This window comes from Carettochelys insculpta, chromosome 2 (genome assembly GCF_033958435.1).
Source record: "Carettochelys insculpta isolate YL-2023 chromosome 2, ASM3395843v1, whole genome shotgun sequence".
Classification (NCBI taxonomy): domain Eukaryota; kingdom Metazoa; phylum Chordata; order Testudines; family Carettochelyidae; genus Carettochelys; species Carettochelys insculpta.
Genome location: NC_134138.1, coordinates 268,702,664 through 268,718,300, shown reverse-complemented (window position 1 = coordinate 268,718,300; position 15,637 = coordinate 268,702,664). Strand labels below are relative to the sequence as shown.

At 51.5% G+C, this 15,637-nt stretch overlaps 1 protein-coding gene across 1 annotated transcript in view; it reads right to left on the bottom strand.

Annotated features, from left to right (window-relative positions):
* Positions 1 to 14,735: 14,735 nt before the first annotated feature.
* TTC21A (tetratricopeptide repeat domain 21A) overlaps positions 14,736 to 15,637 on the bottom strand; it is a gene marked incomplete at its 5' end in the record, with an annotated part of 76,416 nt that continues 75,514 nt past the window's right edge. Inside the window, 2 exons of the mRNA XM_074985141.1 lie at positions 14,736 to 15,053; positions 15,136 to 15,203. Of these exons, the coding sequence (XP_074841242.1) occupies positions 14,976 to 15,053; positions 15,136 to 15,203 (146 nt within the window). The remainder of the gene's footprint in view (positions 15,054 to 15,135; positions 15,204 to 15,637) is intronic.

Genomic DNA, 15,637 nt, shown 5'->3' with positions numbered 1-15,637 from the left:
AAAGGGCGGAAATCGAAGTTCGGCAGTCGAAATAGCAGCTGTTGAAAGGGAGCACCCGCCGCCATTATTGGATCTGCATTTCGATCCACTCTTTTGAAGTGCTGCCGCGGTCTTTCGAAAGAGAGCGTCCACATGCCTCCAAGCCCTTTCCAAAAGGAGGGAGGCAGGAAATGCCGCAGATGGGATCCCTATGGCCGACAAGCCCTTCTGGGGCCGCAGCCAGCCGCCCCCTTTTAAGGGCCCCTCCCTCCGCCCTCTACTTTGTATGAACTGAGTGCTGCCCAGCCTTTCCGAGCCCGGCAGAGCCTACCCATGGCCATGATGGAGGCACAGTGACAGCTCCTGCAGGAGGACAACCTCATTATGGACACCCTGCTGAGAGTGCTGTGCACCATTGCTGCAGCTGCACCTGATCGCATCGGGTGGCTGGGCAGTCCCCCTGGGGGCATGGGGTTGCCCTGCCCCCCCCGGGTGCCCCGATGCCTCTGGGCCCACCCCAACAGCACCGACTGGTGGGAGCGCCTGGTGCTGGGAGAGTAGGGTGAGAAAAGGTGGCTGTGGAACTTCCGCATGTTGAGGCAGACCTTGGACGAGATCTGCCACTGGCTCGCCCCCGCACTCCGGCACCAGGATACCTGCATGCAGCCAGCCCTCACCCTGGAGAAACGGGTCGCGATCCCCATCTGGAAGCTGGCCAGCCCGGGCTCCTGCGGCTCCGTGGGACAACAGTGTGGGGTGGGCAAAGCCACCATCGGGGCTGTACTTGTGGAGGTAAGGTGGGGCTGGGTCACGCGTCCCCCACGGGTGGGGGGGCTGGGGTGAGAGGAACCCACCACTGCAAGGGTCCAGATGGGAGGGGGGCAGGGGGCTGGATGGGGCGGGGCTGGATGGGAGGGGGGCAGGAGGCTGGACAGGGAGGAGGCCAGATGGAAGGGGGGCAGAATGGGCCCAAGGCTGAGACAGATGCCACACCTGCACTGGAGCACGTGCCCCCGCTCCCGCCCCTGCAGGTTGTCAGAGCCATCAACATGATGCTGCTCCATAGGGTCATCCACCTGGGGGATCTGGACATCACTGTTGTCAGCTTCTAGGACCTGGGCTTCCTGAACTGCATCGGCGCTTTGGACGGCACGCACATCCCCGTCCGCGCCCCACCACACAGTGCCGGCCAGTACGTCACCAGGAAGGGCTACCATCCGGTGGTGCTCTAGGCCCTGGTGGATGTGAGGGGCCTGTTCACCGACATCTATGTGGGCTGGGCCAGCCGCACCCACGATGCCTGGGTCCTCTGGAACTCCGGCCTCTGCCAGCACATGGGGGCCGGCATGTTTGTCACCCAGTGGGAGATCCTGGTGGCAGAGGGAGTCACCATGCTGCTCTGCATGGTGGCAGATGAGGCATACCCCCTGCAGCCGTGGCTCATGAGGCCAACATGGGACACCTCGATCCTACCTGGGAGGCATTCAATCAACGCCTCAACCATGGCCTCAACATCAGGGACCTCAGTGTGCCACAGGTGGTGCGTGCCTGTTGCGTCATCCACAATGCCCTCTACGCCGGCTACGAGCGCCGGCGCCGGCTACAAGCAGCCAGGCAGTGGCCCCATCCACGAGGCCCACCCGGATGGCCACCGCATCAGGGAGGCCCTCAGGCAGGCCTTTGCTGACAGCCACCTCTGACCCACATGCACATCCACATCCCATGCACCTCTGCCAGCCAGCATCCCCACCTGCCCCACCCCCACCAGCACCACACCCACATATCCACCACCCATCATCCCCCGATGAGCACAGCACAGAGTGAACATTAAAATAAACGTTTATCTAGAGTATTCTTGTTAACTATGTACAGGGGGTGGGAACCTAACTTGGAGGGGGTTGGGGGGAACCTAACTTTGAGGGGGTCAGGGGGAACCTATTGGATGGGGGCGTGGGAGGAACCTAACCTGGAGGGGGTAGAGGGAACCTAACCTGGAGGGGGGCAGGGTGCTCATTCCATTGGTCTCTGGAGCCCCTAACTCCCTGGGTGCAGGGTCCCCGGTGGGGAGGAGAGGGTGCAGGGAGCACCGACAGGTAATGCTGGAGAGTGGGCCTGGTGGAGGGGAGGGGGCAGGTTCAGCGGGGGCGGACTCAGCTGGGGCAGAGGGTGCAGGCTTGGGGGGGGCCTGGCTCGGGGGGCCAGGGGGAGCAGGCTCAGCAGGGGTGGGCTTGGTGGTGGTGGGGAGCTGCCGGAGAAGGCCAGGAGGTGGGCAATGTTGGCTGCATGATCCCAGAGGGTGAGGCCAGTGCCCTCCAAGGTGGTCAGCAGCATCTCCAAGGCTGCCCTCTGCCACTCCGTCTCAGCTTCGGTGACCCACAGGTGCTGCTCGGCCACCTCGGCCTGGTGCCGGCTGGCTGGGTCCTCCTCGGCCCAGCGGGGAGCCCTCCGGCCGCGGCCCTGACGGTATGCCTCATGGAGTGGCATCCGGGTGCCTCCGAGGGCTGTGGGGGCGGGGGGCTCTCAGGGACAAGGGACGGTGTAGAGCTCTCCCCACCCATGGATGGTGCGGCTGTGTGGAGAGGAAGGCAGCATGTCAGTAATGTGCCCCAGACGGAGGGTACCTGGCTGTGGCCCACCCACCCAAGCCCACCCCATGGGGCCCCCACTCCCCCTAAAGGTCACTGACCCCCCAAGGGACACCGACCTGCCCCGCACAGGCTGGGCCTCCCGGCCTGGGGGTGCATCCAGGTGGCCCTTCCCAGCCTGCAGTGTGTCCAGCACTGACTGGCTGCTGCCCCTGTGCGGCTTGCAGCGCCGTCCACTGAAGGCAGGTGCTGGGCATCGCTGGTGGGCCACCGCGGGGTGCCGCATCCCATGTGGGGGCCGGCCTGTGTGCAGCCCGGGACCACCGGTCCTGTGTATGGGCAACAAGTCGTTGCGTCGCCCCCACCCCGTGGAGCAGGTGTGCGCCCCTCCCTGCACGTACCGGAGGGTCCCTCAGCGACGTCTGGGGATGTCCAGCTCCCTGTCGCCTGGCTGGAGGAGGGGGAGGGGAGGACGATGGTGAGGTTCCCCTCCTCACTCGACCACTCCATGCTCCCCTCGCCCTCCTGGGTCCCCGGTCCAGGCTGCTCCTCCTCGTCCGGCTGCATTCCTAGAAGTCCAGGAATGATGGAGGTGGGGAGCTATCCCGGGGCCCCGGGATGCCCCAGGATGGCTGGAGCTGCCTTGGAGCAGCCGGCCTGGTCCCTGGCCCAGGCATAGCCCTGCCACAGCTCCTGTACCTTGGAGCGTACCTGCTCCGCGCTACGCTCTGGGTGGCCCCTGGTCTGGAGGCCCTGAGCCAGGTGGCTGAAGGCAGCGGCATTGTGCTGCTTGACCTCCATCTTGTACAGGACCTCCTCCTCCTTCCACAGGCCGAGGAGGTCCCACAGCTCCTGCTCAGTCCAGAAGGGGACCCTTTTTTCTTTTCCCCCCGGGAGCCCTGCAGGGGCTCAGAGGGGGGGCCATGGGGCTTACACAGGGGCTGGCTGCTGGCCATGCTGTGGCGCTGGAGCGTGGGGCTGGAGCACATGCAGAGGCTGCTCCTAGCACGCTCTCAGCTTGCTGCCATGGGTTTCCTGCATGTGTGCAGCTTTAAGGCAGCTGGAGGCAGGGACCATAGAACCCCGCGCTCCAGCTGACCGGCACCATGGTGGACCTTTATTTCGAAAAAGCAGACTGTGGCGCGTCTACACATGTGCTCTTTTGATTTAGTATTTCAAAAGGGGGCCGATCTTCCTGATCTGGGATCGGGGTTTGGATTTCGACGTCTGCGCCCCATTCTTTCAATTTCCTTTCGAAAGACAGCAGTACGCGTGTGGACGCTCCTCTCGCTCTTTCAACAAAGGGCCGCTTATTTCAATGTTTTGTGCATGTGTAGACACAGCTAAAGTGAAGAACACAGGAATCTCCATACAGGATCACCCTTCAGCTCCAGCCAGTTTTCTAACCTATTTCTGGCAGTGGCCAGCACCAGATATGTCAAAGGAAGAAGCAGAAGCTCCATAATAAAAAAACTTGATCACAGGGAAGTTTCTTTCCAACTGCACTTGGTGGTTGTTTTGTACCATGGAGCATGAGGCTTTATATCTCTTGTAAGTGATTTTAATCCATGTCATGCAGCTGGGGATGTTCTCATAGAAAATGCTATTTTCATTAGAAACTGTGGTGGGGAGTTAGACAGGTGGAATGAAATCACCTGGCCTGTGTTGTAAACAAAGAGGGTTCAAAATTAAACTCCATCCAAACCCTCTTGAATGCCAAGTTTGCTCAGATTGGAATGAATAAATCTATGAGCTTATTTTTCTAGTTCCATTTCAAGTGCACCTGAAATACCTCATGAACAACCATTCTACCAAGATTTTAATTCAAGAGAGATTCTCACAGGATTCCCACAAACCAAGATACTAGACATCTTGCAAGACCATTTGGCCTCATGAGAAATCTTCCATTTTTGACCAGTTGGTTAGGTTTTTGTGGCAGCACATTTGAACCCTGGTTCCATCAGAGGTGTGTATTTGAATATCATTCTAAACATATCCTTAAGTACATTTTGCCAGGCATTTTCCTAACAGCAAATAGTAACCTAACTTCCTGGCATTTATAAAAGATCCATTTTGACAGTATTTGAGAGTCTAGTCAAAATAAAAGTATAAGACATTAGTTAAATGTGAACCAGGCCCTAGTCTTTGCCTAAATATGGCTACGTCTACACGTGAAGCCTACATCGAAGTAGCCTATTTCGATGTGGCGACATCGAAATAGGCTATTTCGATGAATAACGTCTACACGTCCTCCAGGGCTGGCAACGTCGATGTTCAACATCGACGTTGTGCAGCACCACATCGAAATAGACGCTGCGAGGGAACGTCTACACGCCAAAGTAGCACACATCGAAATAAGGGTGCCAGGCACAGCTGCAGACAGGGTCACAGGGCGGACTCAACAGCAAGCCGCTCCCTTAAAGGACCCCTCCCAGACACAGTTGCACTAAACAACACAAGATCCACAGAGCCAACAACTGGTTGCAGACCCTGTGCATGCAGCATGGATCCCCAGCTGCAGCAGCAGCAGCCAGAAGCCCTGGGCTAAGGGCTGCTGCACACGGTGACCATAGAGCCCCGCAGGGGCTGGAGAGAGACCGTCTCTCAACCCCTCAGCTGATGGCCGCCTTGGCGGACCCCGCAATTTCGATGTTGCGGGATGCGCAACGATTACACAGTCCCTACTTCGACGTTCAACTTCGAAGTAGGGCGCTATTCCCATCCCCTCATGGGGTTAACGGCTTCGACGTCTCGCCGCCTAACGTCGATGTTAACATCAAAATAGCGCCCAGCACGTGTAGCCATGATGGGAGCTATTTCGAAGTTAGTGCCACTACTTCGAAGTAGCGTTCACGTGTAGACACGGCTTATGTGGCAAGGCTAGAGCCAGAATCCTTCCTCCCACATTGCATGTTCCTGCAAGGGAAAATGGCTCGTACTTGAGGGGCTGGCGGAGGAAATGCTGGGACTCATCCATTGACACTGCGCTTTCAGTAGGTGGATCAGGGCAAGTCACCAGTGTGCCCCTACCTTAATATTTTTTTATACAGGTGAAATCTAGCTATAGTGAACGCCAAGGGTAGCTGCTAGCAGCAGGTTAAGTATTGATAATTGTCTTCTTTTGGTGGGAATGGGAATGGCTGCAAAGCAGGGGCAGCCACCATGTGTCCTGGCCAGGTGTCCTGTGGCAGTGAAAAAATGCATGGCTGCATGTGGGGTTCAATGTACAATAAAAATAACGTAAAGCAAAAAAAAAAAAATCCAAAGGAAGGCTGGATGTAAAGGGACATGGGAGGGGAAAAGCACAGCACAGGAACGTCCCATGGGGTGCAGGGGATTCCTGAAAACTTAAAACAAATGGTGCTTGAAAAGCGGCATAGTAGGGGAAATGCCCAGCAGAGTACAGCAGCCATGTGGCACTGGGGAGTCCTGAAAAATGCAAAGAAATGGTGGGGGAAAGGGACATGGGAGGGGAAACGCCCAGCAGAGCCTGGCTGTCATGTGGCAGTGGGGAGTCCTGGAAAATGCAAAGACATGGTGGAAAAGAAATGCTAGGGGAAAGGGACAGGTTGGTTGCCTGGACTTTTTGATAGGCCTGACAGAGCTCTTTAACCTTCACCTGGCATTGCATAGAGTCCCAGGAGTAACCTCGGGTGGCCATCTTGCATGCCATCTGATCATAGATGGCCGTGTTTCTCTTGGCCACCCAAAGTCTCTTTGCCACCAATTGGTCTCCCTAGATGGCATTGAGATCAATAATCTCACGGTGGGTCCAAACTGGAGCTCCCTTGTGAGCCTGAGAAATGTTAGTCAGATCGTGACCCTGAGTGCTCATGATTGCAGTACAGGGCTACCGAAAATTTCTACTGATTCAAATTTCAATTCAAATTCAAATTCAATCAAAACCTCTCAGGCTTACTTTGACCTTCTTCTTGCACACCTGACAGCAGTGACAATGAAGTGGCCATATTTAGAGGATCACCGCGTAGCTTGTTGGGATAAAAATGGGACACTTCTGGAAGCTGTGAGCGGTTCCCACCGGTGTTAGGGTAGCCTAGTGGCTAGGCCCCCTTGCCAGGGCCTGGGGAGTGGGTCTTCAGCCCCCACCTCTGAGTCTGTTGGCTAAATTTGAGGTGTGGCCCCAAAAACCTAGTTTCCCCTCTGGTGAGAGAGGGTTCTCTGGGGGGGCTTCCCCCACTTTGTACCTGAGAGAGGGTCCTGAGATTCTGCCCTCTGGCAGCTAACTGGCTGGCAGCTCTGGCTCGGGCCCTGCTGCCTCAGAGCCAGCTCCTGCCGCTTGGCTGGTCACCTCCAATTGGGCTGGCTTCCCTCCCTTTAAAACCCTCCAGGCCTGCCACTGGTTGCAGGTGAACCGGGGTGGGGCTGATTGGGCCAACAGGCCCTGTTTAACCCCTGCCTTGCCTGGCCTTGCTCTCACCCTCTTACACATCCCCTCTACCTCAAGACCGCCATGGGGTCTGCCCCTCCCACATCTCTGTTCCTTCTGCCCTGGAGAAAAAGTCTGCATTTGCATGATCCTTTCCTGCACGATGCTGGATCTGGAAGGAGAAAGGTTGGAGGGAGAGGTACCACCTCATGATTCTGGGGTTTGTCTCTTTCATCGCCTGTAGCCAGTGCAAGGGGGCATGGTCAGTGACGAGGGTAAAGTGGCTGCCCAGGACATAGTATCACAGTGAGTCTATGACCCATTTGGCAGCTAGGGCCTCTTTCTCTATTACTGAGTAGGCCTTCTCCCTTGGGAAGAGCTGATATAAAGAATTGAGTGCTTCTTGCCTCCCACAATTTGGGAGAGCACCGCTCCCACTCCGACGTCCAAGGCATTGGTCTAGCAGGAACTTCTTCAAGAAATTGGGGCTGTACAGGACCAGTTCTCAGCAGAGTGGCAGCCTCCTCACAAGCTGGAGTCCATGGGATGTGGTTGGGAACCTCTTTTCTGAAGAGGTTGGTAAGAGGGGCAGTGTTGGAGGAGAAGCCTGGGATGAAGCAGCGGTAATACCCTGCTAATCCCAGGAGTTGGAGAACCTGTCTTTTTGAAGATGGAGGGGTGCACCGCTGGAGGGCTTGGACCTTCCCCACTAAGGGGCATACCATGCCTTTCCCCAAGGTATAACCTAAGTAGGTGGTCTCATCCCTTTCCAGGCAGCATTTTGCCAGGCTCGCTGTCAGGCCCGCTTCCTGGAGGGACTGCAATATGGTAGTTATGTTGTAGGTGGGTTTGCCAATCGTAGCTGTAGATCACTATATCATCCAAATGTGCTGCAGTGTATTGGCTATGGGGATGTAGAATTCAGTCCGCTGCGCACTGGAACGTAGCCGGAGCACCATGCAGCCCGAAGGGCGTGGTTTGGAATTGGAAGAGTCCAAAGGGAGTGGAGAAAGCCGTCTCTCCTTGGACTCAGGCATGAGGGGTATTTGCCAATAGCCCTTTGTTAAGTTGAGGGTGGTGATGTATTCTTCTTCCCCAAGCTGATTGAGCAGCTCTTCTACTCACGGCATTGGGCAGGCATCAAATTTGGACACAGTGTTCAATTTCCAGAAGTCGATGCAAAACTGGGTGCTCCCATCTAGCTTGGGGACTAGGACTATTGGGCTTTTCCATTCGCTGAATGACTCCTTGATTACCCTTAGTGCTAGCATCAACTGCAATTCTTGCTTCACCACCTCTCAGTTTCTGAGGGTGGGGCCGGGGCATCTCCCACACCTTAACCCCAGGTTTGGTCTGAATAAGGTGGACAGCCAAGTGAGTTCTACTGGGTTTTCCTGAAAAGACTGAGGAGAAGTTGGCAACTAACTCCTGGGCCTGAATTCTCTGTTCCAGGGTAAGGTTGGGCCCAATCTGGACCTCCCCTGGGTTTGCCACCTGCGCTACCTGGGGCCCCAGTTCTGGATCTGGTGGGTAGGGGGTAATTAGCAACCCTTCCTGGGCCTTCCAGGGTTTTAAGAGATTTACATGGTAGATCTGTCGCCTCTTCTGCTTACCCAGCTGGTCCACCTCATAGTTCATGGGGCCCACTCGCCAGACAATCTCATAAGGCCCCTGCCAGTGGGTGAGGAGTTTGGAGTCCGTACTTGGTAGTAGCAGCATCACTTGATCCCCTGGTTGAGACTCATGGAGTCTTGCTTGTTTGTTATAAGTTGCCTCCCGAGCCCGCTGTGCTTGGAGGAGGTTCTCTTGGGCAAATGGACCTAGATTTTCAAGCCTCCCTTGTAGGTTGAGCATGTATTACACCACGTTACTGCTTTGGGAGGGCTGTTCCTCCCACATCTCCTTTACTAGGCCTAGAATCCCCTGTAGCTGCCTTCCATACAAGAGTTCAACGGGTGAAAACCCTGTGGAGGCCTGGGGCACCTCCCGATCTGCAAACATGAGGACTGGGAGGAGCTGGTCCCAGTGATGTGCATCCATCAGCACAAACTTGTGGAGCATTGCCTACTAGTCCATCAGTTTGTGGGTGGTAGGTGGAAGTCCGGAGTGTTTTGATTTTTAGCAGACGGCAGAGTTGTTGCACTGTCTGGGACATAAAGTTTGTCCCTTGATCCATTAGGATCTCCCAAGGGACCCCGACCTGGGCGAAGATGTTCATGAGCTCTGTTGCCACCCGCTTGGCACTCATTGAGCATAGCAGCATGGCTTCCGGGTACCGGGTTGCATAATCAGTGACAACAAGGATGAACTGGTATCCAGCAGCACTCTTCTCCAGGGGGCCAACTATATCAATGCCAATCCGCTCGAAGGGTATACTCACGAACAGGAAGGGAACTAATGGGGCCTTCTCCACGGACCAGGCAGCTGTGAGCTGGCACTCTGGGCAGGAGGCACAGAAGTCTGCAACCTCTTTGTGGATCCCAGGCCACAAGAAGCAGGCCAGGATCCTATCCAGGGTTTGTCTCTTCCCCGGTGTCCCACCATGGGGATGGCATGGGCAAGCCACATGACCTCTCTCCAGTATGGTTGGGGCACCAGGAGCTGATGGTGCAGTTCTCCCGTCTGTGGATCCTACTCTACGTGGTAGAGACGGTCTCCCTGGATTTCAAAATGGGGGAACTGTCCCGCTGGATGGGCTCCAGTGGTTTCCCCATTCACTACCATCACCTGATCGTATGCTTGGCTCAGCATCTCATCCACCTGCTGCTCCCCCACAAAGTCTGAGGGTCACGTGAGGACTGAGGATTCAGGAAGTGGAGGCGGCTTCTTCTCCAGCTGATGGGGACCTGGGCCCACCTGGGCAGACACTGGCCCCTGGAAAGTCCCTTCTCCTGAGTCCACCATTTCCCCTGCTCCAGTAAGAGTTGTGGCCCTCCCTTTTACTGTGCTCAATGGCTGGGGCTGCCGCTCCCTAGCTGAAGGCTTCCCAAGTCCTGCTAGTAATTCTCAAAAATGTCCCCAGTTCCTGCCCAGTATCACCGGATAGGCCAGGGCTGGGGCCAGGCCGACCATCACTTGTTCTTCATGCTTTTCCACCCGTAGGATTACCTGGGTGTAGGGATAGGCCTTCACATCCCTATGGACGCACTGCAGCCTGATGGTGTCTTGAGGGGACCCTAAGTCTGGCACGAGTGTTTGCCGAACCAGGGTCTGGGCACACCCTGAATCAATCAGCCCAATTGCCTCTGTCCCATTGGCATACATGAGAATGGTCAGCTTGGTGGGGCCTTGGGGGTGTGCCCGTTTGTGGGGTCCAGAGCTTCCCAAAGTTGCATTCCATGTGTGGGCAGTCTCGGGACCAGTCCCCAGCGCCCCCGCATGTGCAGCAGGAGTCCTGTTCCAGGGTGGCCTTTAGGGGGTCTCCTCAATGGCCCCGTGGTGGGGATGGATGTGGAACCGAATCTGCAGCTGGGGCATGAGTGGGGTCGCTGTTACCTTGTCCAAGAGGCAGCTGGGCTCCCTGCGGAGGAGCTGGTGGGTTGGTCCAAGGCCCAGGGGTTGAAGCCCAGGGTTAGCTCAGTAACTCTGAGTCTTTCAGGGCCCAGGAAGGAGTGGCAGGCACTGTGGCCCACCCTGGCCTTGTGACTCCTGGCCCCCCACAGTCACTCGTGCTGGGGTGCCTCTGGCTGAACCGGGGCCTAAAGAGGGAGTCATCCCCAGGGACTTGGCCACTAGATAATTCTCCATCAACTGGATGGCTGCTGTCATATTTTCCGGATAGTTCTTCATCACCCACTCCCTTCCCCCAGAGGGCAGAATCTGTGTGAACTGTTCAAAGAGCATATGCTCAGCTACCTGCACCCCAGACTTTGTTTCGGGCTTCAACCACCTCCAGCAGGCATCCCGCAGCTTCTGGGCAATGCAGCAGGGTCGGGGTCTGGGGTCCCCTACTTACCCACAAAAGCACTGGTGGAAAGTCTTTTCCAAGATATTCAGAGCATCCAGAATTGCTGCCTTAACCTGGGCATAGTCCTGAGCAGCTACAGCATCCAGTACCTGATATGCAGTCTGAGCAACCCCTGTCAAGTAAGGTGCCAAGATGGCCACCCACTGCCCTTGGCCCCACTGGGCAATGGTGCCCACCGTCTCAAACATCTCCAGAAATGCCTCTGGATCATCAGCCAGGCCCATCTTTGCAAGTTTTATTTGTGCCAGCACAGGCGCTGGCGGCTCATCCACGGCTCGGGGTTGTAGCAGGGAAGTTGCCTGCTGCATCAGCTGTTGCTGGTGGGTTGCTAATTCCCCAATTAGCTGCTGCTGCTGCTGCCGGGCCATCTGTTGGAGCAGCTGCTGCTGTTGCTGCTGCTGGTTGGCCTGTTGCTCCACAATCCACTTCAGCTGGGGCTCCTTTGCATCAGTGGTTTGCCCTTGCTTGGTCTATGGCTGTCACAGTAGGATGGCCCTTCTGCAGGGCCGGGCTATACCCACATTCTTCACCATGTGTGAGCGGCTCCCACCGGTGACAGGGTAGCCTAGTGGCTAGGCCCCTTTGCCGGGGCCTGAGGTGTGGGTCTTCAGCCCCACCTCCCAGTCCATTGGCTAAGTTTGTGGAAATCTAGTTTTCCCTCTGGTGGGCAAGGGTTCTCTGCGGGGGCTTCCCCCACTTTGTACCTGGGAGAGGGTCCTGAGAGGCTGCCTTCTGGCAGCTGACTGGCTGGCAGCTCTGGCTCGGGCCCTGCTGCCTCAGAGCCAGCTCCTGCTGCTTGGCTGGTCACTCTCCAGTTGGGCCGGCTTCCCTCCCTTTAGAACCCTCCAGGCCTGACACTGGCTGCAGGTGAACCAGGGTGGGGCTGATTGGGCCATCAGGCCCTGTTTAACCCTTGTCTTGCCTGGCCTCGCTCTCACCCTCTTACAGAGGCTAACAAATTTGAATTAAGGACATGGTGCTTCCACACTTGCCTTCATTCAAGATTTTAAATTCAAAATTGATGCTATACCTGTCCCATAATACCAATATTTTGTAATCCATATCACATCTCAATACATTGAGTTAACAGTGTTATGTGTGAAGACAGTCACATTTTAATAGCAAACTAACATCTTGAAATTCAAATTTATCTCATAGTGTAGATGCAGCCTTAGACCATAAGGACGTGTTAAAGAATTAAATGCTGGAACATACTTAATGCCATATAGGTAGAGTCCAATGATTCATCTTGTGCATAGCCTGTCACACACCAGCTTTAGAAGACCCCATGGAAGATTTAACTTTACACTTCAGCATCAGGATGTTCTTTCAGTTGTTAAAAAGATGTTTGTTCAGAATTTTCCAGATCTGAAGAAGAGGGGTTGTCCCATGAAAGCTGATCACCTAATACAGTGTTTCTCAAACTTAAAACATTTGCATACCCTTTTTGGGACATCAGCCTTAGTGGCGTACCCCCTCTTCCCGTGCTGTCCCAGTGCTTATCTCCCAGTTTTTAGTAATTTATTTTCTGCCGTGTACCCCTTGAAATCCTATTAAGTACCTCCAATGGTATATGTACCACACTTTGGGAAACACTGACCTAATAAATGACTGCATCTGACGAAGTGGGTCTTTGCCCACGAAAGCGTATGTTCCAAATATGTTAGTCTATAAGGTGCCACAAGACTTCTCGTTGTTTATAAATTATGTTATTAGTCTTTGAAGTGCTGCAAGACTGCTTTTTTGTTTTGTGATGATACAGGCAAACACAGCTACCTCTCTGTGTCTTTGCAGTCTGTTTTGGATCATCTGCACACTTTGCAACCTCACTGTTTACCCTTCTTTTGCAATAGCAACAGAGAGGTAGCTGTTTTAGTCTGTATTCTAACAAAACAAACCAGCAGTCATATAGCACTTTAAAGACTAACAAACTAGTTTATCAGGTGATGAACTTTCATGGGACATTCTTCAGATCTGTTGCAAATCATTTATGAATTTGTTGACAGCAATGTCCACAGACCAATACAAGCCCCTCAGGGGAATACCACTATTTACTTCTCTTCATTCTGAAAATGGATGATATAAATAGTGATAACTTCAAACCAAAACCTTGGATCAAAATAGCCCCAGACCTTGGCAAAGCTGAGACCCAACTCTGATCCTGACAGAAAACCTCTCAATATGAAACAGAGCATACAAAAATTCTGAATTTGAACTTTGCAGTTCAGACTCATCTCAATATTGCATAAAAGCTTTGTTTCTTCTCCTTCTTTATGGCCAAATTCAGTAAAGCATCTCTATTCAAGATAGCACTGAAACTACATACTTAACTTTAATTATGTGATAACAGATGTTTAAGTGTTGTCCTGATAGGAGTGAACTTAAACACATGTGTAAGTGCTTTCCTAAATCAGGTCCAGAATTATGCATTAGTGAGAGAAGGTCTCTGCCAAAAGCTAGACTTAATAAGAAAATTATGTTTGCCATTTCATTTTTCACCATCTTGTCAAAGTCTCATCTAAGAGGAATTCAAACTCACAATCATTCAAGCTACAGTGGAACTTTCAAACTCCTTAACATTCAAGTTGGCTCAAAAGTAGGCACCTTTAATAGAACTCCATGACTACACAAGCAAAAAGAATTTGTTGATACATAATAACGAAGACAGACAAAACTTTAATCGGTTTAATTTACTTTATATAGTGGTCTCAATCATCAACAGGCAAAGGAAAAGGGACAAACTACTTTTCCTTGCCATGCCTTCAGCTTTTGTTATTGGTAGACGAATTATTCATTTCAATACATCTGTTCTGAGCTGTGTGATTATTTGAAGAAGCAGCAAATGAAATTATTTCTCTCTCTTTCAGCCAATTCTCCTCCTGAATTAGAGTAAGTTGTGTAGAAAAATGTTGCTCTTTCTATCTATTTATCTTTCTATCTTCTCTATATATTTTAAAATATATTTTCAGTAAGTGACTAAAATGTAAAATAAAATAAATGAATGAAGAAGCTTTAAAATAAAATTCAGAATAAAAATATAATGTCTAATTCATTTATTTTTGTAAACCACAGATTAATAGAATTTTTTTCCAAAGGGTGACTTGGTCTTATTAAATATAAAAGTCTAACATATATTTGCAGATAAGTGGTGAATGCCATGGTGTCTGATCTGAATAACTGGTCACTGACCGGGTAAACACTATGAAGTTAATACCTACAGAGATACACACTTCTTTGAAAAGAACTTTAAATTATTATGTTCACTAGGCAACTGAATCCCATGGGAACTTTCTAAACTTTCCTAAATTCTGTACTTAAAATAATTTTGAAAATACTCTGATGTATTGTATTGTAAATTAAATATATTGAGCCTGAGGTTATGTCTACATTTACCGGGAATGTCAACAACTACAAAGAAATTTTACGAACACCAATTGCATACCTAAAATTGATTTTGCAGCCACTGACATTGGTCTCTGTCTTCATTACAGAATGTTGATGGAAGTGCTCTTCCTGTCAACATTCCTTAATCCTTGTGGCTTGCAAGGAGTTCTGGGTTCATCATTGATCTTCTGCAGCTAGTCCTAGCCTCAGTCCCATTTACAGTAAAGCTTCTGTAGTCCCACTCTGGCACAGCAACGTGCCTTAAAGCAGATGTAAACATAATTTAACTTTTACTTTAAGGCTTCTTCACTCTGATGGAGTTATAGAAAGGGGTCTTATTAAAAATGAGAATCGGGCCCACTCTGTTTTCTTTTACACTGAATCCTGTAAATAATGTATATAAGACATAGAGGATGCACTCTTCTGCTAAATTTACAATTTTTCTTTGTCAGTCCATATAAACAGTTTAATGGGCCTTGCCTCAGTCTTATTATCTGATTATTTCCACACGAGTTTTCAGGAGCATACTCTCTGCAAAGAGGCAAGGCTGAATTTTGTACCCATTCAAACATCTAAATGCATAATAATCTTTACTTTAAATATGTTTTTATTTCTCATGCTGATTGACATATTTCTAACAGCAGGACATTTCATGTTATCAAGACTTTTGTTTCTATGGTTTGAGAGCTGCTCGTGCCTTTTCCAAAATCTCTTCTCTAACTTTTGGGTAATCTGGGCATATCTTCAAAACCTAGTGAAAAAGAAAAGGTGGATAGTCAATAACAGTCAAAATCCATTTCATTATCTAATTTAAAGTTTTATGTAGAACTTACATCATGACAAACTTCTATCGCCTCCACATACTTCTTATCTTTCAAGTAATTGAAAGCAAGTTTGAAACCTGCCGAAGGGTGAAAAAGATAATGTGATTTCACTGGATTTGAATATAAAACTACATATAGTCTGAAGACTTAGCATTTATTAAACAGCACTTCAGACAATTAACTAGTGTTAAAATATGATATAATAGACTTGCATCAGAGGAAATTACTTGTACCCTTTGGGCCTAACTCAGGTTGCAATAAAGGTTGGATCTTCCAAGATTCTGATAACTTTGCAGTCTTGAGCCATGTTTTATAGTGTGCAAAACAGCCTTAAATTCAGCTTAAAGAGCTAGTAAGAATCCTCTAGCAATCAGAAACGAGCAGAGTTGTCCCAATATTACCAGCTACTCAGCTCCTGGAATACTAAGTATGGCAAGTAAGTGAGTGGGGCCAGGGAAAAGGGGCATGGCTGATTTGTCTTTATGTTTTGAAGATTTCAGCTGCTGGAGCA